Source organism: Crinia signifera, chromosome 9, assembly GCF_055691185.1.
Source record: "Crinia signifera chromosome 9, ASM5569118v1, whole genome shotgun sequence".
NCBI classification, from domain to species: domain Eukaryota; kingdom Metazoa; phylum Chordata; class Amphibia; order Anura; family Myobatrachidae; genus Crinia; species Crinia signifera.
In genome coordinates, this window is record NC_139225.1 from 165,342,768 (window position 1) to 165,367,057 (window position 24,290).

At 51.1% G+C, this 24,290-nt stretch overlaps 1 protein-coding gene across 5 annotated transcripts in view; it reads left to right on the forward strand.

Annotated features, from left to right (window-relative positions):
* BRWD3 (bromodomain and WD repeat domain containing 3) overlaps positions 1 to 24,290 on the forward strand; it is a 56,087-nt gene that overhangs the window by 16,583 nt on the left and 15,214 nt on the right. For all 5 annotated transcript variants that reach the window (XM_083160385.1, XM_083160386.1, XM_083160384.1 and 2 more), the window contains exons 11-27: positions 137 to 237; positions 797 to 837; positions 3,576 to 3,680; positions 3,840 to 3,993; positions 9,354 to 9,488; positions 9,794 to 9,922; positions 11,364 to 11,589; positions 11,665 to 11,820; positions 13,034 to 13,217; positions 13,424 to 13,517; positions 13,608 to 13,754; positions 18,467 to 18,543; positions 19,172 to 19,337; positions 22,182 to 22,298; positions 22,525 to 22,632; positions 23,061 to 23,185; positions 24,016 to 24,098. In XM_083160385.1, the coding sequence (XP_083016511.1) occupies positions 137 to 237; positions 797 to 837; positions 3,576 to 3,680; positions 3,840 to 3,993; positions 9,354 to 9,488; positions 9,794 to 9,922; positions 11,364 to 11,589; positions 11,665 to 11,820; positions 13,034 to 13,217; positions 13,424 to 13,517; positions 13,608 to 13,754; positions 18,467 to 18,543; positions 19,172 to 19,337; positions 22,182 to 22,298; positions 22,525 to 22,632; positions 23,061 to 23,185; positions 24,016 to 24,098 (2,148 nt within the window). The remainder of the gene's footprint in view (positions 1 to 136; positions 238 to 796; positions 838 to 3,575; positions 3,681 to 3,839; positions 3,994 to 9,353; positions 9,489 to 9,793; positions 9,923 to 11,363; positions 11,590 to 11,664; positions 11,821 to 13,033; positions 13,218 to 13,423; positions 13,518 to 13,607; positions 13,755 to 18,466; positions 18,544 to 19,171; positions 19,338 to 22,181; positions 22,299 to 22,524; positions 22,633 to 23,060; positions 23,186 to 24,015; positions 24,099 to 24,290) is intronic.

Below are 24,290 nucleotides of genomic sequence, written 5' to 3' on the forward strand. Positions count from 1 at the left end.
GTATGAGATGCTGTGATGTCACTGTTACATCTTATACCTCTGTGTGCTGTGATGTGTGACTGGTGAGATTGCTATCACCATCTTCTGTGCCCTATGTACCTCCCACTAAGCGCTGCACTATAATTTTGTCTTCCAGGTGGTATGTTCATAGCTACGGGCAGCACTGACCATGTGATAAGAATATATTACTTGGGCTCGGGGGAACCGGAGAAGATTGCAGAACTGGAAGGTCATGTGGTAAGTGCCGTCCACGTACTGGGGAAGCAGAGCCCCTGGGATGGAGAAAGGAAGGTTTTGGTCTGACCTTTTGTTGTATTCTTAAAACCGTAACTACAGTTTTTTGTTTAATCCCTCATGTACCCTGTACATAAACTGACCTTCGGGAAGGTTGGTGGCCTATTAAATACCTCCCTGCCTTCTGGAAGACCACCGCAGGATCAGGTTCCTTACATTATTGCTTATAGTAATGTCTCCCCTGGGCCCTGTGTGACTGTGTAGTGATGGATCTGATAAATGCAGCTGTGGGTGGAAGCGGGGCCCGTCTGTTACTGTACCCCATGCCATACCAGGCTTGGTGGGTACCTGCTGATACCACTAAGCTATTGTCCTGCATTTATCACCTGCGTGGCATAGTAGCTCCGAGCAGGACCTTTACTATGGCTGCCTGTGATTGCAGCTTACTAACCGCTAGCCCTGTATATAATCAGACTCCTCCTGGTTCTAGGGGTACATAGCTGCCCTATGACCCCAGCATCCGATGTACGTTTACTGACTGCTGCCTCTCCTTGTTTTCCAGGATAAAGTGGTCGCTGTCCAGTTCTGTAATAATGGAGACCGGTGAGTGCGATATGATGGGCACTTGTGGTCTATGAAGTGGGATACTTGTCCTCCCAGTTCTGGGTAATGGATGGTCTGTGGATGAGTGATTCAAGCTTCCTGAGGTTCTATCACTGAGTGATCCATATCTCCCGTGCCTCACTTGTCCGCTTCCGCTTTACGCAGTGGCGTAGCTATAGCCCCGCAGCCCCTGCGGTGGCAGGGAGGCGCAGAGAACATGTGGGCGCTGGGGGTCTGCGGGGCTATAGTTACCCGCTGCTGTCTTGTCTGCCTTCATGGTCCCGTCTCTCCGTCTACACTCTCCCGGCACCAGCTCCTGCTGCTATCATGAAAACTGACTCTTAGAAAATGGCTGCCCCCATACTGCAGACAGTTTTCTGTCTTCAGTATGGGGGCAGCCATTTTCTAAGAGTCCGTTTTCATTATAGCAGCAGGAGCTGGCGACGGGACCGTGACTGCAGATTAGGCTGGGCAGGTACGAGCATGGGGGGGGGGGGGGGGGTGCACCAGGGGGAGGGCAATGGGGGGGGGGGGGCGCCGAAAATTTTGCGGAGGGGGGCGCATAATAGGTAGTTACGCCACTGGCTTTACGGCAGCATATAGGTTGTAAATGCCCGTCCATAGCACCATGCGGATCTTTATCTCCTCTCCCATAGGTGAGGAAAGACGCGGCCGCGCCTCTAGTTCTGGCAATACATGAAATGTACAGGTGAAATGTGAAAAATTAGAATATTGTGCAACTTAAAAGGTGTAAATAATATATTAGATACTCATTACATGCATAGTGGGAGATTTCCAGCCTTCATGGATACGGCTTACAGATTATGAAAATCCCAAATCTTTGAATATTATAATATTGGGAAAAGGTTCAATATTGTAGGCTCAAAGTGGGGCAGATGTACAGTATTAAGCTTGGCGAAGAGATAATGCAGCAGCCAATCAGCTGTCTTTAAAATGTGACAGTTGGGAGCTGATTGGCTTGTGCGTTATCTCCTTCCAGTTGATCTCTTCGCCAGGGTTAATACATCTGCCCCAGTGTCACTCTGTAATCGGCTATTTAACCCAAAACACCTGCAAATGGTCTCAGTCTGGTTGAGCGGAATTCACAATCCTGGGGAAGATGGCTGCCCTGAGAGTTGTGCAGAAACCATCACTGACACTCTCCACCAGGAGGGACCGCCTCTCCACCAGGAGGGATCGCCTCTCCACCAGGAGGGGGAGGGAAAAGTGTAGTCCAGGGGACGGGGTACATAGGCAGGGCTGTGCCGTCCAGGGGGCGGGGTACATAGGCAGGGCTATACTTATACTGTATTTAAAAAAAATATATTTGATTAATTTTGGGTTATTTTTTATAAGATGTAAGACTTAATCATGAAAATTATAACAAACAAAGGCTTCCAATATCTCCCTTGGCTTGTAATGAGTATGTAATAAAATATTTTCACCTTTTTAAGTTGAATTACTGAAATTAGTTTTGCACGATATTGTAATTTGAGTTTCACCCGTATATGTACCCTGCAGATTAGGAGTATAATGGGCTGTACAAGAAGCGATTCTTGGTTTATTTCCTGCTCCTTACACACAATGCAGAGGACACCAGTCAACATTGTATCAACAGCAAAGCTTAAAAATAATGTATATAATATTTCTTACAATGACAGGCGCATAACATACATATAAAATAGCCCAATCAGCAATACGGCACTGAGGCTACCAGGCGTACTGTCACTAGGGATTCCGATGTGACTGTCCGCCATACAATGCACAGTTCTCTCCACGCTCCTCAATTCACAACTACCCGGCAGCCCAGCACATTGACACAGCCAAAAGTCGCACTGCGCTGTTCTTCCACCCAATGCTGCAGCCATCTGTAAGAGTCCTAGAAGTTAATAGGATGTGACGGCGTTCCAGAACCGGACTTCTCATAAGTGAGGGTCATTTTCCAAATGTATAGCTCCCAAAGAACTGGTTTTGTCCTCAACCACTCCCCAGGGCTCAGGTGCAGCCGTCGCTCCCCAGGGCTCAGGTGCAGCCGCCGCTCCCCGGCAGCACCCTGTCTGTGTGTGGCCTGACTTACTGTAGCGTTTGACCTGTGGCTGGGTCTGTTAGTATTGGTCCATCTGTTACATCTTTACCCCTATTTTATCGAGCGTTGCCTAGATCCTAGATTATCCTCCTGCTCTGTGTGATAAGTCATGTGTCTGTATGTGGGTACTGTATATACATGTATGTGGTGGGTGTGTCTGCATGTGGGGACTGTATATACATGTATGCGGTGGGTGTGTCTGCATGTGGGGACTGTATATACATGTATGCGGTGGGTGTGTCTGCATGTGGGGACTGTATATACATGTATGCGGTGGGTGTGTCTGCATGTGGGGACTGTATATACATGTATGCGGTGGGTGTGTCTGCATGTGGGGACTGTATATACATGTATGTGGTGGGTGTGTCTGCATGTGGGGACTGTAGATACATGTATGCGGTGGGTGTGTCTGCATGTGGGGACTGTATATACATGTATGTGGTGGGTGTGTCTGTATGTGGGTACTGTATATACATGTATGTGGTGGGTGTGTCTGTATGTGGGTACTGTATATACATGTATGTGGTGGGTGTGTCTGTATGTGGGTACTGTATATACATATGTGTGTGTGTGGTGGCTGTGTCTGTATGTGGGTACTGTATATACATGTGTGCTGTGTATTACTGACCCCAGCGCTCTGCTTGGTTTGCAGGCTGTGCTTCGTTAGCGGGAGCAGAGATGGCACAGCGCGGATCTGGCAGTACCAGCAGCAGGAGTGGAAGATGGTTGTACTGGACATGGCAGCCAGGATGGCCGGGTAATCACCGCAGTGTACAGTATGGTGGGGGGGTGGGTGATGACAGCCAGGTGACTGGTGTAATGATTGCAGTAGCCGGTGATAACCTGCAGGAGGCACTAGTGAGCACACCTCTGTATATTAATCAGTCTGGTTCTAAAGTGCCATCACCTCCCACAGGAGCAGTGTGGCCACCGCAGAGGACAAAGTGACCAAGCTGAAGGTGACCATGGTGGCCTGGGACCGATCTGACGCAATGGTCATTACCGCAGTGAACAACTTCCTTCTAAAAGTTTGGAATTCCTATAGCGGACAACTGCTTCACATCCTGTCTGTGAGTACCTCGTGCCTCGTATCTTACCTCCCCTGCAGGGGGGCATAGAGGATATCATACAAGTTTTGGGGGTCACACCAACCATCCAACCCCCTTTTCTGACACAGACGTCTGGGATTCCTTCCAACTACTAGCGATGGGAACTGACCCTGGGAATGATGTCATCCTAGCAATGTGATGTCATTAAGTCCACCCCTTCCTGCTTGTATAAAGGTCTTCAAACCAATCTGACTCCTTCAGTCTGAAAGCTGATTTTTTTGGAAGCCAGAGCTGCTGAATGTTTCATGGTGGGTCTGAAGGACACAGACAGCTCTACCAGGGTCATCCCCGGAGCCACTAATGATGCATCCTCGCCCCATCCCTTCTGCTATCACAGTGATGCTTCATCCAACAAGGGACCCCCGGGATATAGAGGGTCCTATACGGTCTCTGCCGCTGCTGTCCTAGACCCCACTAGCCATGTAACATGTGCCATTAATAACCTTTCTCTACCCATGTCGTTCGCTCCGTCCGCCCCCCCAATATCCTGTTATAATATGACACCTTGTTTCAGGTATCTCCTGCATATCCCCTGTAACTTGTGCTCACTGACTCCCCGCCACGTGCCGTTATAGGACGAGGTTCCCTGTCTCCTGTGTATCCCCTGTAACTTGTGCTCACTGACTTCCCTCCACGTGCCGTTATAGGACGAGGTTCCCTGTCTCCTGCGTATCCCCTGTAACTTGTGCTCACTGACCTCCCTCCACGTACCGTTATAGGACGAGGTTCCCAGTCTCCTGCGTATCCCCTGCAACTTGTGCTCACTGACCTCCCTCCACGTGCCGTTATAGGACGAGGTTCCCCGTCTCCTGCGTATCCGCTGTAACTTGTGCTCACTGACTCCCCGCCACGTGCCGTTATAGGACGAGGTTCCCCGTCTCCTGCATATCCCCTGTAACTTGTGCTCACTGACTCCCCGCCACGTGCCGTTATAGGACGAGGTTCCCTGTCTCCTGTGTATCCCCTGTAACTTGTGCTCACTGACCTCCCTCCACGTGCCGTTATAGGACGAGGTTCCCCGTCTCCTGCGTATCCCCTGTAACTTGTGCTCACTGACTCCCCGCCACGTGCCGTTATAGGACGAGGTTCCCCGTCTCCTGCGTATCCCCTGTAACTTGTGCTCACTGACCTCCCTCCACGTGCCGTTATAGGACGAGGTTCCCAGTCTCCTGCGTATCCCCTGTAACTTGTGCTCACTGACTCCCCGCCACGTGCCGTTATAGGACGAGGTTCCCCGTCTCCTGCGTATCCCCTGTAACTTGTGCTCACTGACTTCCCTCCACGTGCCGTTATAGGACGAGGTTCCCCGTCTCCTGCGTATCCCCTGTAACTTGTGCTCACTGACTTCCCGCCACGTGCCGTTATAGGACGAGGTTCCCAGTCTCCTGCGTATCCCCTGTAACTTGTGCTCACTGACTCCCCGCCACGTGCCGTTATAGGACGAGGTTCCCTGTCTCCTGTGTATCCCCTGTAACTTGTGCTCACTGACTCCCCGCCACGTGCCGTTATAGGACGAGGTTCCCCGTCTCCTGCATATCCCCTGTAACTTGTGCTCACTGACTTCCCGCCACGTGCCGTTATAGGACGAGGTTCCCTGTCTCCTGTGTATCCCCTGTAACTTGTGCTCACTGACTCCCCGCCACGTGCCGTTATAGGACGAGGTTCCCCGTCTCCTGCGTATCTCCTGTAACTTGTGCTCACTGACTCCCCGCCACGTGCCGTTATAGGACGAGGTTCCCTGTCTCCTGTGTATCCCCTGTAACTTGTGCTCACTGACTCCCCGCCACGTGCCGTTATAGGACGAGGTTCCCCGTCTCCTGCGTATCCCCTGTAACTTGTGCTCACTGACCTCCCTCCACGTGCCGTTATAGGACGAGGTTCCCAGTCTCCTGCGTATCCCCTGTAACTTGTGCTCACTGACTCCCCGCCACGTGCCGTTATAGGACGAGGTTCCCCGTCTCCTGCGTATCCCCCTGTAACTTGTGCTCACTGACTTCCCTCCACGTGCCGTTATAGGACGAGGTTCCCCGTCTCCTGCGTATCCCCTGTAACTTGTGCTCACTGACTTCCCTCCACGTGCCGTTATAGGACGAGGTTCCCCGTCTCCTGCGTATCCCCTGTAACTTGTGCTCACTGACCTCCCTCCACGTGCCGTTATAGGACGAGGTTCCCCGTCTCCTGCGTATCCCCCTGTAACTTGTGCTCACTGACTTCCCTCCACGTGCCGTTATAGGACGAGGTTCCCCGTCTCCTGCGTATCCCCTGTAACTTGTGCTCACTGACTTCCCTCCACGTGCCGTTATAGGACGAGGTTCCCCGTCTCCTGCGTATCCCCTGTAACTTGTGCTCACTGACTTCCCTCCACGTGCCGTTATAGGACGAGGTTCCCCGTCTCCTGCGTATCCCCTGTAACTTGTGCTCACTGACCTCCCTCCACGTGCCGTTATAGGACGAGGTTCCCCGTCTCCTGCGTATCCCCCTGTAACTTGTGCTCACTGACTTCCCTCCACGTGCCGTTATAGGACGAGGTTCCCCGTCTCCTGCGTATCCCCTGTAACTTGTGCTCACTGACTTCCCGCCACGTGCCGTTATAGGACGAGGTTCCCCGTCTCCTGCGTATCCCCTGTAACTTGTGCTCACTGACTTCCCGCCACGTGCCGTTATAGGACGAGGTTCCCAGTCTCCTGCGTATCCCCCTGTAACTTGTGCTCACTGACTTCCCGCCACGTGCCGTTATAGGACGAGGTTCCCTGTCTCCTGCAACTTGTGCTCACTGACTTCCCTCCACGTGCCGTTATAGGACGAGGTTCCCCGTCTCCTGCGTATCCCCCTGTAACTTGTGCTCACTGACTTCCCTCCACGTGCCGTTATAGGACGAGGTTCCCCGTCTCCTGCATATCCCCTGTAACTTGTGCTCACTGACCTCCCTCCACGTGCCGTTATAGGACGAGGTTCCCCGTCTCCTGCGTATCCCCTGTAACTTGTCCTCACTGACTTCCCTCCACGTGCCGTTATAGGACGAGATTCCCAGTCTCCTGCATATCCCCTGTAACTTGTGCTCACTGACCTCCCTCCACGTGCCGTTATAGGACGAGGTTCCCCGTCTCCTGCGTATCCCCTGTAACTTGTGCTCACTGACTTCCCTCCACGTGCCGTTATAGGACGAGGTTCCCCGTCTCCTGCGTATCCCCTGTAACTTGTGCTCACTGACCTCCCTCCACGTGCCGTTATAGGACGAGGTTCCCCGTCTCCTGCGTATCCCCTGTAACTTGTGCTCACTGACCTCCCTCCACGTGCCGTTATAGGACGAGGTTCCCCGTCTCCTGCGTATCCCCTGTAACTTGTACTCACTGACCTCCCTCCACGTGCCGTTATAGGACGAGGTTCCCCGTCTCCTGCGTATCCCCCTGTAACTTGTGCTCACTGACTTCCCTCCACGTGCCGTTATAGGACGTGGTTCCCCGTCTCCTGCGTATCCCCTGTAACTTGTGCTCACTGACCTCCCTCCACGTGCCGTTATAGGACGAGGTTCCCCGTCTCCTGCGTATCCCCCTGTAACTTGTGCTCACTGACCTCCCTCCACGTGCCGTTATAGGACGAGGTTCCCCGTCTCCTGCGTATCCCCTGTAACTTGTGCTCACTGACCTCCCTCCACGTGCCGTTATAGGACGAGGTTCCCCGTCTCCCGCGTATGCCCCTGTAACTTGTCCTCACTGACTTCCCTCCACGTGCCGTTATAGGACGAGGTTCCCTGTCTCCTGCGTATCCCCCTGTAACTTGTCCTCACTGACTTCCCTCCACGTGCCGTTATTGGACGAGGTTCCCCGTCTCCTGCTTTTTCCCCCTGTAACTTGTCTTCACTGACTTCCCTCCACGTGCCGTTATAGGACGAGGTTCCCCGTCTCCTGCGTATCCCCTGTAACTTGTGCTCACTGACTTCCCTCCACGTGCCGTTATAGGACGAGGTTCCCCGTCTCCTGCGTATCCCCCTGTAACTTGTGCTCACTGACTTCCCTCCACGTGCCGTTATAGGACGAGGTTCCCCGTCTCCTGCGTATCCCCCTGTAACTTGTGCTCACTGACTTCCCTCCACGTGCCGTTATAGGACGAGGTTCCCCGTCTCCTGCGTATCCCCTGTAACTTGTGCTCACTGACCTCCCTCCACGTGCCGTTATAGGACGAGGTTCCCCGTCTCCTGCGTATCCCCTGTAACTTGTACTCACTGACCTCCCTCCACGTGCCGTTATAGGACGAGGTTCCCCGTCTCCTGCGTATCCCCCTGTAACTTGTGCTCACTGACCTCCCTCCACGTGCCGTTATAGGACGAGGTTCCCCGTCTCCTGCGTATCCCCCTGTAACTTGTGCTCACTGACTTCCCTCCACGTGCCGTTATAGGACGAGGTTCCCCGTCTCCTGCGTATCCCCTGTAACTTGTGCTCACTGACCTCCCTCCACGTGCCGTTATAGGACGAGGTTCCCCGTCTCCTGCGTATCCCCCTGTAACTTGTGCTCACTGACCTCCCTCCACGTGCCGTTATAGGACGAGGTTCCCCGTCTCCTGCGTATCCCCTGTAACTTGTGCTCACTGACCTCCCTCCACGTGCCGTTATAGGACGAGGTTCCCCGTCTCCTGCGTATCCCCTGTAACTTGTGCTCACTGACTTCCCTCCACGTGCCGTTATAGGACGAGGTTCCCCGTCTCCTGCGTATCCCCCTGTAACTTGTCCTCACTGACTTCCCTCCACGTGCCGTTATTGGACGAGGTTCCCCGTCTCCTGCGTATCCCCTGTAACTTGTGCTCACTGACCTCCCTCCACGTGCCGTTATAGGACGAGGTTCCCCGTCTCCTGCCTATCCCCTGTAACTTGTGCTCACTGACTTCCCTCCACGTGCCGTTATAGGATGAGGTTCCCCGTCTCCTGCGTATCCCCTGTAACTTGTGCTCACTGACTTCCCGCCACGTGCCGTTATAGGACGAGGTTCCCCGTCTCCTGCGTATCCCCTGTAACTTGTGCTCACTGACCTCCCTCCACGTGCCGTTATAGGACGAGGTTCCCCGTCTCCTGCGTATCCCCTGTAACTTGTGCTCACTGACCTCCCTCCACGTGCCGTTATAGGACGAGGTTCCCCGTCTCCTTCGTATCCCCTGTAACTTGTGCTCACTGACCTCCCTCCACGTGCCGTTATAGGACGAGGTTCCCCGTCTCCTTCATATCCCCTGTAACTTGTGCTCACTGACCTCCCTCCACGTGCCGTTATAGGACGAGGTTCCCCGTCTCCTGCATATCCTCTGTAACTTGTCCTCATTGACTTCCCGGCAGGGGCACGATGACGAGGTGTTTGTGCTGGAGGCTCATCCCTTCGATTCCAGGATCCTGCTCTCGGCCGGGCATGATGGCAATATATTTGTCTGGGACCTTGAGAGGGGATACAAAATCCGGAATTACTTCAATATGGTAAGTTGGAAGAAAGCCTCTGTGTACGTGCCTCCGTAGGTATATGTACAGTAGGTGGGTTCTGGGGATGCTGTGTACTAGGAATGAGTTCCAGTTGGGATGGGGTCCTGGAACTGTACTGTCCTCACCTTGACGTCTCCAGGTATGATGGCGCGAAACGTCACACGTACGTGGGAACAAAGATATTGGCTCCTGCTTAACTGATTGATGTCACAGGTTCTGGAGCAGACTCCCCCACCCAACTCTCCTCTAGGCTTCTGTATACCGCAATGTGCTTTATGCAACTTACGGCTTTGTCTTTACAGATTGAGGGCCAGGGACATGGCGCTGTGTTTGATTGCAAGTTCTCACCCGATGGACAACACTTCGTCTGCACCGATTCCCACGGTCACCTCTTGCTGTTCGGCTTTGGGTGCAGTAAAGCTTATGAGAAGGTGAATGGACAGTGATTACACCGCAGAGTACCCGGGCTGTTGGTGTCAGTAATGCGGCGGTGATGATTGTGTCATCTACTAATATCTCTATCACTATTAACAACACCATCATCTCCCCCGTTCCCCAACTCCGCTGCCTGGGTGTCACTCTTGACTCCTCCCTCTCCTTTGCACCCCACATCCAAGCCCTGGCCCATTCTTGCCGGTTTCAGTTATGCAACATTGCTCGCATCAGGCCCTTTCTCTCACAGAGTGCAACTAAGCTGATCATCCACTCATTGGTCATCTCACGGCTTGACTACTGTAATACTCTTCTCACTGGCCTCGCTCAATCCCAACTAGCTCCTCTCCAATCTGTCCTCAATGCTGCAGCCAGGTTTATCTTCCTCTCCCGCCGCTCTAATTCTGCCACTCCCCTTCAACAAAATCTGCACTGGCTTCCATTCCCCTACAGAATCCTCTTCAAACACCTCACACTCACATACAGGGCCATCTCTAATTCCATTGCTCCATATATCTCTAACCTCATCTCCATTCATACACCCTCTCGCCCTCTACGGTCAGCTGACGACTGTCGTCTCTCCTCCACCCTGATCACTGCTTCCCATGCTAGAGTACAGGACTTTGCCCGTGCTGCACCCCTTCAGTGGAACGCACTCCCTCGCTCCATTAGACTCTCCCCGACCTTGCAAAGCTTCAAACGGGCACTGAAAACTCACCTATTCATCAAAGCGTACCCTTCCACTGCATAAACCAGCTGGTTCTCCGACCCCTTGCCTGTTTACATCCTGCTATCTAACCACCACCCACTCGCTTGCACCTCTTGTAATCTGTCTGTCTCCCCTTCCTACTAGATTGTAAGCTTCTCCGAGCAGGGCCCTCTTCCCTCCTGTTGTCAAAGCCCACTTCTCTTCACATGTCACTCACAGCTCTCCTATACTCCAACACTCAGTGACCATCTTCATACTCATCTCCATCATTGGCATCTAGCCTCTAGTTGTATGTTGATTGAGTCCTCACTACTTATATCCAAGCTGTAATGTGTATTGAACTGTGCGCTCTTTATTTGTACTGTATTTTTGTTATTTATTCAATGTTATGCCAAGTTTTGTCTCCCTGTATTGTTCCTTTGTACGGCGCTGCGAAACACTTGTGGCGCCTTATAAATAAAATTATAATAATAATAATATCACTTATTGGCTTTGTGCAACCTCACATTTATGTTTGTTCTCTGGCATCTTTCGCTGTTTGTCAGCGAGTTCTTCATATTACCTATTTTCTGTGACTCTTGGACACGACGCAGAGATGCTCTGCTCACAGAGCAGCAATAATGAGGGGCAGCAGTAGCGAACCAACCAACCAACCAATGACAGCAGCAATGTAGACCTATAGCCGCCGGTTCTAGCCTTGACCCGCTCACTGTGTGCTGTTCTCTCCGCAGATCCCCGAACAGATGTTCTTCCACACGGACTTCCGACCCCTGATCCGAGACGCTAACAACTACGTGCTGGATGAGCAGACGCAGCAGGCCCCGCACCTCATGCCGCCGCCGTTTCTGGTAGACGTTGATGGAAATCCACATCCGAAGCGCTTCCAGCGGCTGGTACCTGGGCGTGAGAACTGTAAAGATGAACAGCTCATCCCCCAACTGGGCTACATCTCCAATGGTAGATTGTGCGATAGTCTGAGCGCCGTGTGACCGGTCTGACCTGGTAACGGACGGGTTCTTTCATCTCCATCAGGTAACGGCGATGTCGTCCAGCAAGTGATCGGCCAGCAGACGGGGGACCAGGAGCAGAGTGTCCTCGATGGTATGATCCGAGAGCTGCAGAGGAACATGGATGGCGCACAGACCGAGGGGGATCCCCCGATGAACAGGACGGGCTCCGGTACTGGATGTAAGGATGTGTCATAGATCTGCGGTGTGTAGATGTTTGCATAGAGGGGGATAGAATAGTGAGCCGGAACCATAGGGTCCAGGTCAACATGTGTGAACATTGACACCAAAACTAATTTAAAAAACTGATGTCAACTTTTTTATTGTCGACCTTTTCACCCAGTTGACTTTTTCATCCTGTCGACCTACTGACTATCTAGATACTGTAGACCTGTCAATCCATAAGCGTTCATTCGACCAATCAGCGGCAGGGATGATACATTGGGCCCGTAGTTGGGTATTGGTGGTGTTTCTGCGTCTCACATTCCTCCCTGGAAGCAGTGATGCAGACTCCGTTATGGTGGGCGGCGTCCATTACTGGGGTTATTGCGCATTTCTTTAGTCTGTGCGCTATTTGTGTACAGATGTGTCATACGCTGTGGCATCTGTCACGCCAAGAAGCCCCTCGAGTCTCATCCACGCACATAGTGTCTCTGCTATATAACGCTACGGATCGTAGAACGCATGCACAAGGTCGTATAGCAAAACAATCTAGCGTCTTCTTCATCACTGGCCAGACACAAGTTGATTGACAGGAAGCTGGGGGGTGGCAGTAACCGGCATTTGAGGGGAGGTCACTTGTCGTCCGCTCCCAATCAGCTGCTTACTATGGCAGCTGCGGAGTAAGTCCTGGGCTACGTGCACACTGGGGAATCATTACATGGTGAGCGGCTGTTATCTGGGAGTGTCAGGTAATACGTAGGCGTGGCCAGGTGTGTGAGGGGAAGTCATGTGACATCAGCTCCGCCCCGATCAGCCTGATTCTATCACCGCCGCTGAGTAAGTCCTGGGCTACGCACACACTCTGCACATACTGGGGAATCATTACATGGTGAGCGGCTGTTATCTGGGAGTGTCAGGGAATACACAGGCGTGGCCAGGTGTGTGAGGGGAAGTCATGTGACCTCAGCTCCGCCCCCGATCAGCCTGATTCTATCACAGCCGCTGAGTAAGTCCTGGACTACACACAGACTGCACACACTGGGGAATCATTACATGGCGAGCGGCTGTTATCTGGGAGTGTCAGGGAATACGCAGGTGTGGCCAGGTGTGTGAGGGGAAGTCATGTGACCTCAGCTCCGCCTTCATAATGCACGGAGGCTCCTCGCACTTGGATTCCTCCGCTCACTATTATATTATATATAATTATCGCCATCTCTCCTTGTATCACACAGTTATGAGAAGCCAGAGTTTGGATCTGACATCACCACCTAATGTCGGCCTCCGGCGCAGTGGGCAGATTGAAGGCGTTCGCCAAATGCATCACAATGCTCCGAGAAGTCAAATTGCAACAGAACGAGATCTCATGGCGTGGAGGAGACGGGTTGTGGTGAATGAGCTGAATCACGGGGTTAGCAGGTGAGTGACTGGTGTGCTGTAACCCATGGCAACTAGGCAACCTAAACTGCAGCGAACCAGTTGCTATGTTCTAATGGGCTTAGTAAATCTGGGCAATAGTGCAGCGATAACTGGAGCACCTGTACTGATGTATATTATACACGATGGGGAACACGTTCCTCTTACATAGTCACCTTTTATCCTATGTAACGTATCTGCTGTCATAGAGTCCAAGAGGAATGCCGGTCTGCCAAGGGTGACGTGGAGGTCTATCTGTACACCACGGAGAAGAAGAGGAAACCGCCTCACCCGACTCAGAGGGTAAGAGCGCTGCAAGGCTGACGTGGTCTGTAGGGCCTGCATTCATTACCGGCTCCCCCAGTCACCCCACGCTGTCTGTTCTCCCATCAGAGTGACTATCAGGTGTGCAGCGGGAGGTCGCTGCGGAAGATCCAGCGAAAACGGCAGCATGCATATCAGACCCGATCCAACATAGAGCGCGACTCCCAGACCAGCGCGCCTACAACCAATGGGGAGGAATCGCAGAGCTCTACGGCGGTAGGTATTGCAGGATATGGAGAATACATGATGTATTGTGACCCCCTGCTTCCACATTGAGGAATGTGCGCCCTAGGGTCTTGTATGGGCAGTGTACCCCACAGCTATGGCCTGTGTAACGGGTACAGATATATATACGGTGTGCGCACAGTCTGTATATACCCCACAGCAACGGCCTATGTAATGGGTACAGATATATACGGTGTCCACGCAGGCTGTATACCCCACAGCATTGGCATATGTAATGGGTACAGAGGTATTGGATATATACGGTGTGCACACAGGCTGTATACCCCACAGCAATGGCCTATGTAAAAGGAAAAATATGTATACGGTGTGCACACCGGCTGTATATTCCACAGCAATGGCCTATGTAACGAGTACAGATATACATGGTGTGCACACAGGCTGTATACCCCACAGCAATGGCCTATGTAACCGGTACAGATATATACGGTGTGCACACAGGCTATGTATACCCCACAGCAATGATCTATGTAACCAGTACAGAGGTATTGGATATATATACGGTGTGCACACAGGCTATGTATACCCCACAGCAATGATCTATGTAACAGGTACAGATATATACGGTGTGCACACAGGCTATGTATACCCCACAGCATTGGCATATGTAATGGGTATAGAGGTATTGGATATATACGGTGTGCACACAGGCTGTATACCCCACAGCAATGGCCTATGTAACGAGTACAGATATACATGGTGTGCACACAGGCTGTATACCCCACAGCAATGGCCTATGTAACCGGTACAGATATATACGGTGTGCACACAGGCTGTATACCCCACAGCAATGGCCTATGTAACAGGTACAGATATATACGGTGTGCACAAAGGCTATGTGTACCCCACAGCAATGATCTATGTAACCAGTACAGAGGTATTGGATATATATACGGTGTGCACACAGGCTATGTATACCCCACAGCAATGATCTATGTAACAGGTACAGATATATACGGTGTGCACACAGGCTATGTATACCCCACAGCAATGATCTATGTAACCGGTACAGAGGTATTGAATATATATACGGTGTGCACACAGGCTATGTATACCCCACAGCAATGATCTATGTAACAGGTACAGATATATACGGTGTGCACACAGGCTGTATACTTTATTATTATTATTATTATAATAATTTTATTTATAAGGCGCCACAAGTGTTTCGCAGCGCCGTACAAAGGAACAATACAGGGAGACGAAGCTTGGCATAACATTGAATAAATAACAAGAATACAGTACAAATAAAGAGCGCCACAGTTCAATACACATTACAGCGTAAATATAAGTAGTGAGGACTCAATCAACATACAACTAGAGGCTTGATGCCAATAGTGGAGACGAGTATGTGGACAAAGATGGTCACTGAGTATACCCCACAGCAATGACCTATGTAACCGGTACAGAGGTATTGGATATATATATGGTGTGCACACCGGCTGTATACCCCACAGCAATGGCCTATGTATGCTTGTGGTTTAGCTGGTCAATCTGGTGTACTGGATGTATACAGTTGGTTCGCACAGGCTGTATACCTCACAGTAAATATGGAAAAGAGAAATTCCTTTTAAACTAAATTTGTATTGATTACTATGTGATAGCTGTGGAGTGAGTGTGGAGCTGTGGAGTGAGTGAGTGTGGAGCTGTAGAGTGAGTGTGGAGCGAGTGAGTGTGGAGCTGTAGAGTGAGTGTGTGTGGGTGTAGCTGTAGAGTGAGTGGGTGTAGCTGTAGAGTGTGTGTGTGTGTGTGTGTGTGTGTAGCTGTAGAGTGGGTGTGGGTGTAGCTGTAGAGTGGGTGTGGGTGTAGCTGTAGAGTGAGTGTGGGTGTAGCTGTAGAATGAGTGTGTGTGGGTGTAGCTGTAGAGTGAGTGTGTGCGGGTGTAGCTGTAGAGTGAGTGTGTAGCTGTGGTGAGTGTGGAGCTGCTCTGTCACCATATTGGATAAATGAGATATGAGTAAGCAGCATGGAAACACCGGCAATACCACATTTGTGTCAGAGTCTCCATAAGTGCCGCATGCAGTATGTGTGCACCTGTTCACAAAGAACCAAACAGTGGCTAATTGTCAACCCCAAAATGTAGTAGCAAGGATGATGGAATTACAGGTCAATGTATAAACTAACCAGTAACCTAGGCCAAGCAAAGCACAAATCCCACCATTAGGTGCCGCTCTGTAGGAGTTCTGTGGTGGTGAGTGCACGATGGTGATCAGGAGATGCGGTGGTGAGTGCAGGATGGTGATCAGGAGATGCGGTGGTGAGTGCACGATGGTGATCAGGAGATGCGGTGGTGAGTGCACGATGGTGATCAGGAGATGCGGTGGTGAGTGCACGATGGTGATCAGGAGATGCGGTGGTGCGTGCACGGTGGTGATCAGGAGATGCGGTGGTGAGTGCATGGTGGTGATCAGGAGATGCGGTGGTGAGTGCACGATGGTGATCAGGAGATGCGGTGGTGAGTGCACGATGGTGATCAGGAGATGCGGTGGTGCGTGCACGGTGGTGATCAGGAGATGCGGTGGTTAGTGCGCGGTGGTGAGTGCACGATGGTGATCAGGAGATGCGGTGGTGAGTGCAGGATGGTGATCAGGAGATGCGGTGGTGAGTGCACGATGGTGATCAGGAGATGCGGTGGTGCGTGCACGGTGGTGATCAGGAAATGCGGTGGTGAGTGCGCGGTGGTGAGTGCACGATGGTGATCAGGAGATGCGGTGGTGAGTGCAGGATGGTGATCAGGAGATGCGGTGGTGAGTGCACGGTGGTGATCAGGAGATGCGGTGGTGAGTGCACTCTAAGCCCCTTGCGGGCACGGTGGCTCGCTACGTTTGCCACCTATTCTATTCTCCCTCTATGGGGGTCGTGGACCCCCATGAGGGAAATAGCAGGTGGCCGTCGGGGACCCCAGTGAGTGTGTGTGTGTGTGTGTGTGTGTGTGTGTGTGTGTGGGTGTAGCTGTAGAGTGGGTGTGGGTGTAGCTGTAGAGTGAGTGTGGGTGTAGCTGTAGAATGAGTGTGTGTGGGTGTAGCTATAGAGTGAGTGTGTGCGGGTGTAGCTGTAGAGTGAGTGTGTAGCTGTGGTGAGTGTGGAGCTGCTCTGTCACCATATTGGATAAATGAGATATGAGTAAGCAGCATGGAAACACCGGCAATACCACATTTGTGTCAAGAGTCTCCATAAGTGCCGCATGCAGTATGTGTGCACCTGTTCACAAAGAACCAAACAGTGGCTAATTGTCAACCCCAAAATGTAGTAGCAAGGATGATGGAATTACAGGTCAATGTATAAACTAACCAGTAACCTAGGCCAAGCAAAGCACAAATCCCACCATTAGGTGCCGCTCTGTAGGAGTTCTGTGGTGGTGAGTGCACGATGGTGATCAGGAGATGCGGTGGTGAGTGCAGGATGGTGATCAGGAGATGCGGTGGTGAGTGCACGATGGTGATCAGGAGATGCGATGGTGAGTGCACGATGGTGATCAGGAGATGCGGTGGTGAGTGCACGATGGTGATCAGGAGATGCGGTGGTGCGTGCACGGTGGTGATCAGGAGATGCGGTGGTTAGTGCGCGGTGGTGAGTGCACGATGGTGATCAGGAGATGCGGTGGTGAGTGCAGGATGGTGATCAGGAGATGCGGTGGTGAGTGCACGATGGTGATCAGGAGATGCGGTGGTGCGTGCACGGTGGTGATCAGGAAATGCGGTGGTGAGTGCGCGGTGGTGAGTGCACGATGGTGATCAGGAGATGCGGTGGTGAGTGCAGGATGGTGATCAGGAGATGCGGTGGTGAGTGCACGGTGGTGATCAGGAAATGCGGTGGTTAGTGCACGGTGGTGATCAGGAGATGCGGTGGTGAGTGCACGGTGGTGATCAGGAGATGCGGTGGTGAGTGCACGGTGGTGATCAGGAGATGCGGTGGTGCGTGCACGGTGGTGATCAGGAGATGCGGTGGTGAGTGCACGGTGGTGATCAGGAGATGCGGTGGTGAGTGCACGGTGGTGATCAGGAGATGCGGTGGTGAGTGCACGGTGGTGATCAGGAGATGCGGTGGTGAGTGCACGGTGGTGATCAGGAGATGCGGTGGTGCGTGCACGATGGTGATCAGGAGATGCGGTGGTGAGTGCACGGTGGTGATCAGGAGATGCGGTGGTGAGTGCACGGTGGTGATCAGGAGATGCGGTGGTGAGTGCACGATGGTGATCAGGAGATGCGGTGGTGAGTGCACGGTGGTGATCAGGAGATGCGGTGGTGAGTGCACGGTGGTGATCAGGAGATGCGGTGGTGAGTGCACGATGGTGATCAGGAGATGCGGTGGTGAGTGCACGGTGGTGATCAGGAGATGCGGTGGTGAGTGCACGGTGGTGATCAGGAGATGCGGTGGTGAGTGCACGATGGTGATCAGGAGATGCGGTGGTGAGTGCACGGTGGTGATCAGGAGATGCGGTGGTGAGTGCACTCTAAGCCCCTTGCGGGCACGGTGGCTCGCTACGTTTGCCACCTATTCTATTCTCCCTCTATGGGGGTCGTGGACCCCCATGAGGAAAAAAAAGCAGGTGGCCGTCGGGGACCCCAGTCGACACCCATTTTCTGTGCAGGAGTGGGAATAAATAAAATGTTTGCTTATTCTCCACTAAATGACATCTGCAAATTGTACCTGTAACCCTCCAATTGTCTTATTAATGTTTGCAGGATGAGGAGTCGCGAGCGTCCAGTGAGGCGTCGGCAGATGAAATGACTGCACATTGGGCGACGGAGAGCTCCTCCAGGTACAGCCCCCTCACACCCATGAGCGGCTCCTCCTTGTGGTGCATGGACACTATATAATGAGGAACCCTCCAGTGCATTTTGGACTTGACTGAACTTGGGCACAATTTGGGGCAACATGCGCCAAGAACAGGTCCATTAACATAAAGACAATTTTCATTCTTTGCGGCAATTAAATCTAGTAACCTTTTATGGTCACTGAGTGGCTAGATCAGGGGTGGGCTCACCAAGGTGGGGAGGTGTCGCCCATGGGATCCGGGTGGTACGTCGACACCAGGCCCCATGGCGAGTCATTCAAGGGGACGCAGTATACTAAATGGTGTTCCCCATGCACATGTATCTGATTAATATACCACACCCATTGCCCATGGAATACATTGTTCTAGCCTTTCCCATCGGATGCTCTGCAGGGGGGGAGCACAGTATGAGGTGTAAGGGGAGTGTGCACTCGCTCTCTCTCCTCAGAGCGCGCGCTCTCTCTCCTCAGCGCGCGCCCGCTCTCTCTCCTCAGCACGCGCTCGCTCTCTCTCTCCGCAGCGCGCGGCAGAACAATGCCAATGTATGATACATAGACTCGTTTTTGCTTCCGTCGCGCCCCATGCTCAGGACTTTGTCCTCCTGTTGTTTCAGCGACTCCTCAAGCGAATATTCAGACTGGACCGCAGATGCCGGCATCAATCTCCAGCCCCCAAAACGCCAGACGCGCCAGACAACGCGGAAGATGTGCAGCAGCTCTGAGGATGAGAACGTGAAGGACGACGACCGGCAGAGGAGGCGCAAACAGACCCGGAGAAAGGTTTGTGCAGATGCTACATGAGGAGTGTGATGTAGTGTCTCATAGCTGCCGAATAAGGAGGTGTGTGGTGTAGTCTCATAGCTGCCAGATAAGGAGGAGTGTGATGTAGTGTCTCGTAGCTGGCGGATAAGGAAGAGTGTGATGTAGTCTCATAGCTGCCGTATAAGGAGGAGTGCGATGTAGTGTCTCGTAGCTGCCGGATAAGGAGGTGTGTGATGTAGTGTCTCGTAGCTGCCGGATAAGGAGGAGTGTGATGTAGTGTCTCGTAGCTGCCGGATAAGGAGGTGTGTGATGTAGTGTCTCGTAGCTGCCGGATAAGGAGGAGTGTGATGTAGTGTCTCGTAGCTGCCGGATAAGAAGGAGTGTGATGCAGTGTCTCGTAGCTGCCGGATAAGGAGGAGTGTGATGTAGTGTCTCGTAGCTGCCGGATAAGGAGGAGTGTGATGCAGTGTCTCGTAGCTGCCGGATAAGGAGGTGTGTGATGTAGTGTCTCGTAGCTGCCGGATAAGGAGGAGTGTGATGCAGTGTCTCGTAGCTGCCGGATAAGGAGGTGTGTGATGTAGTGTCTCGTAGCTGCCGAATAAGGAGGAGTGTGATGTAGTGTCTCGTTGCTGCCGGATAAGGAGGTGTGTGATGTAGTGTCTCGTAGCTGCCGGATAAGGAGGAGTGTGATGCAGTGTCTCGTAGCTGCCGGATAAGGAGGAGTGTGATGTAGTGTCTCGTAGCTGCCGGATAAGGAGGAGTGTGATGCAGTGTCTCGTAGCTGCCGGATAAGGAGGTGTGTGATGTAGTGTCTCGTAGCTGCCGGATAAGGAGGAGTGTGATGCAGTGTCTCGTAGCTGCCGGATAAGGAGGTGTCTGATGTAGTGTCTCGTAGCTGCCGGATAAGGAGGAGTGTGATGTAGTGTCTCGTTGCTGCCGGATAAGGAGGAGTGTGATGCAGTGTCTCGTAGCTGCCGGATAAGGAGGTGTGTGATGCAGTGTCTCCTAGCTGCCGGATAAGGAGGAGTGTGATGTAGTGTCTCGCAGCTGCCGGATAAGGAGGAGTGTGATGCAGTGTCTTATAGCTGCCGGATATCTATGGTCTCTCCCACCCTAAGGATGCTTGTACACGGACTTGCACAGTATACCTTACATTGTACATTAAACCCACAGATAAATTAATAAACATAAACATATATAAAATGATTGTGTCCCTTTGCCAATTTCTGCCAATATTTATTTTCCAAGGAAAACTGATAATGTGGATTTCAATAGCCAGGTTAATGGTGTTATTTCAGATGATCAGATCCACAGAGTTCAAATGTTTCCAATTGATACTGTTTGAATAGCTGGAGATGGAGCAAGTCCAGATATAACCAGATGTTTTGAGGGTCAATTGGACCCAAGGGCGTAACTACCATGGGTGCAGGGGGTGCAGCTGCTGAGGGGCCCATTTTGCCTGTCAAAGTATTATATGCTTTATGCATTTTTTAGCATTAGGTGAGAAATAGGGGCCCTTACAAACTTTTGCTATGGGGCCCACATGTTTCTAGTTACGCCACTGATTGGACCGTAATTCTGGCATACACATAGATAATATCAGTAGTCAGTATTGTGGTTGAAATACGGAGGCGCCTTTGGTTTATACACTGTCAGTACAGGTAGTGTGGAGACAGGCAAACACGCACTTTCACAGTTACCTTCCTGGATTTATATGCCGTATAGTTCCTCAACCTGACCACAGCATAGAGACCTGCTCACTGTGTCAGGGAGCCGACCGCCGGATGACGGACGCTGCAGGGGAATGGATGTCGCGGCAGTTAAAGGATATAGCTACCTCAGCTTCAAGCAGGTGATTGGCGGCTTGTGCCGTGCTCCGCTTTGTAGCGTATGTGCGGCTTGCAGTCTCTGCAGTCTCTGTCACTTTAGAGAGTGTTCCTTTGGCACAGTGAGACACAGGCAGGCAAGGACAAGGGCACCACGGGCAGGGAGAGCTCTTGACGCGTTTCTCCGTCGTACTAATCTGACGGTTTCCTCAGAAGACCTTTTATTAAATATAATATCTGTGTTTAAGGAAGCTTAAATAAAATAGTATTTTTATACAGTCATATTTTTCAGTGTCTCTTGCGCGCTCTCTCTCTCTATATCTATATATATATATATATCTATATATCTATATATCTATCTATATATATATATATATATATATATATATATATATATATATATATATATATATTCATTCTATTTGTTTATTTGGTGTAACTTTATTAAGGATTACAGAGAGCCTTAATTGAGAGCAGCAAGTCACACTTCTTTGCAAACCACACCAGTTGATTGCTAAATTCAAACTAGCTGTGCGCCCGATTATTTGGCCTCCTTTTCTACCCCCCTCAAGTTTGTTCCTGGGACCGTGTGTCTAAACTTATCACAGGTGCCCCAGAGACTACTGGGGAGGGTGATTAGAGGACCAGAGTTTTGTTGTGATTGCGCAGTATACATCTGGGGGGGACGCAGGCCCCATAACCACTTGATAACCCAAATGGCTTCAGAATAAATGGCGGGATATAATATTGCGCGAGACGTCGGCCCAACTCGAACATCATTTTGAAGGAGCAATCACTTACAGGCAAAACCAGGCCCTGTAACGGATTGCCGCTTTAAAAAAAAGTTCAAGTTTCACCAACACTACACGGAACTCTGTCATCACTACATCCCGCCACGTGTGTCCGCTAACCATAACTAGGTGTAAATGCTATGTTCTATACACACACATAAGAGAAGAGATGGGAGGTGCTGTAGTTAGCGGAGGCCATGGTGGACTTGTAGATTCATGCTCCGCTCCTTTCCCCTCTCTTACAGAAACAGAGCGAGCGCCTCTCTATGGAAGGAGAGTCCAGCGAAGGGTGGATTCCGCCCCAGTGGATCCTGGACACGATCCCACGCCGTTCTCCCTTTGTTCCACAGATGGGAGACGAGGTAATGGATTCCTGTACGATTATAATCTGCAGATCTTCCCATAGGGCGAGAGATTACGTTATAGATCTGTAGACGGATAATAGCGATGCCAAGCTTGTTGTGTTCTATGGATGGTCAGAGCGATATTGGTTATTTTCTTCCGATATTTGCTGGTTCTCATATTGTAAAGACGTGTTGGAAAAGGAATATAAACCCCCTAACTGGCCGGTATTCTATTCCCAAACAGGTGATTTATTTGAAGCAAGGCCACGAAGCCTACGTGCGGGCTGTGAGGAAGGCCAAAATCTACAGTGTTAACCTGCAAAAGCAGCCGTGGAACAGATCTGAGCTCAGGGTAATTACAGTACTGCTGCCCCCCCTGCTGGCACATGGGGATATTGCAGTTATTCCATGTCAGACAGGGACACATTAATAAGGGATTACTGCTCTGGATGATCACAGCTCACTGCACAGAAGCAGTTCTTGGGGTCCCGGCTCAGAAATTCCATCCCTAAACTCCCGCGTAGGGCGTTGTTTCTCTCCTATGCCCCCATTGTCCGCTGCACCAGACATTTGTTGGAAACTTAATCAGTTGGGACAATTACTAAACTGTTGGGCCTGGAACTGGGCCAGACGTCTGGGTGTACTGTGTACATTACAGAGGGTACGATGTGTGTAAGGCGCTTGCAGATCCCTGTGTACTTACTATGTGCTGTGATCCCTATGTACTTCGTTGTGTCGTCTCACGTTCTCTCAGAAGTTGATTCAGATTTTGCTTCCCAGGAACAGGAATTCCTGAAGATAGTGGGTATCCGGTATGAAGTGGGACCGCCAACACTCTGCTGCTTAAAACTGGCTTTTATGGACCCCACGTCTGGCAAAATGAGCGGAGAATCTTTCTCTGTCAAGTAAGTTTGTACCTGGAGACTGTTATTATGGTGCGTTACAGGGCTGTATATTCCCGTAGGATCTGGGCTGTACAGGACACATCGTACCATGTCCTAATCCTGGTAGGCATGAGCTCAGGCCCCTAGTCATATCATGTTTTGTTATAGGCTTTCATAGCTCATTGCGCACCTATTCAGGGTTGGCTCTCTGCAAAACAATTAGCCGCAGCGGTGAATTACCACTACTAGCAGGATACCCAATTAGTCTGGCTCGTTTTTTTTTTGGCGATAGAAAACAAGAGCAGAAAAGGATATATCGCTACGTACGGATGTAACAGGAATAATAACCCGTAATAACATTTTATTTTTTGAAAGATTTGAATTCTATCAGATGACGTTGGATTGTTTGGAGAGCAATAAAACATTTGATTGGTCGAGGTATCCAATGCATAGGATTGTATAACACATTTAATAAGCAGGATTCAAATATATAAAAAAAAAAAACATAAGCAAAAAAAAAAATGGTTTAAACCAAAAAATATAAATTTTAAATGTTGTTTTCAAATATTCCCGGCTGTGGTGCACTCTGTGCTGCAGGGGATATTTATTATCCCTTCCCTGCGCTATTGCTTGCAGGACAATATCAGGCCCCCCCACGTGTAATTCCTAACTCTGCGCCGTACAGTTCCCCCGGAATTCCGGCATTATCTGGCGGGCCTCTTCATACGTAGATATTGCAGCGCTAGATAACGTACATCGCTTCCTGTCCCGTAGCACGCTGCATGTGTGCGGTCTTCACCGATGGGGTGAGCTGATTGTTTGTGTCTCCTAAATCCTTCCTTCTGTCCCAGGTACCACGATATGCCCGACGTCATCGACTTCCTCGTCCTCTACCAGTTCTATAAGGAAGCGAAGGATAGAAACTGGCAGATCGGTGGGTAATTCGCTGCTCTCAGGATAGAACTGTGTTCCCCATGTATATTAGAGGATGTGGTCGGGGAAGGGACCATGCCAGAACTTGTGAATGTGCCACCGTTCCGCGATGCCATAGGACAGAGCCAGGGCTGTGGTAGAGATAGATATTTGCAGCGTCATTTCTGTAGTCTGAGAGAATGCCACCAAGACG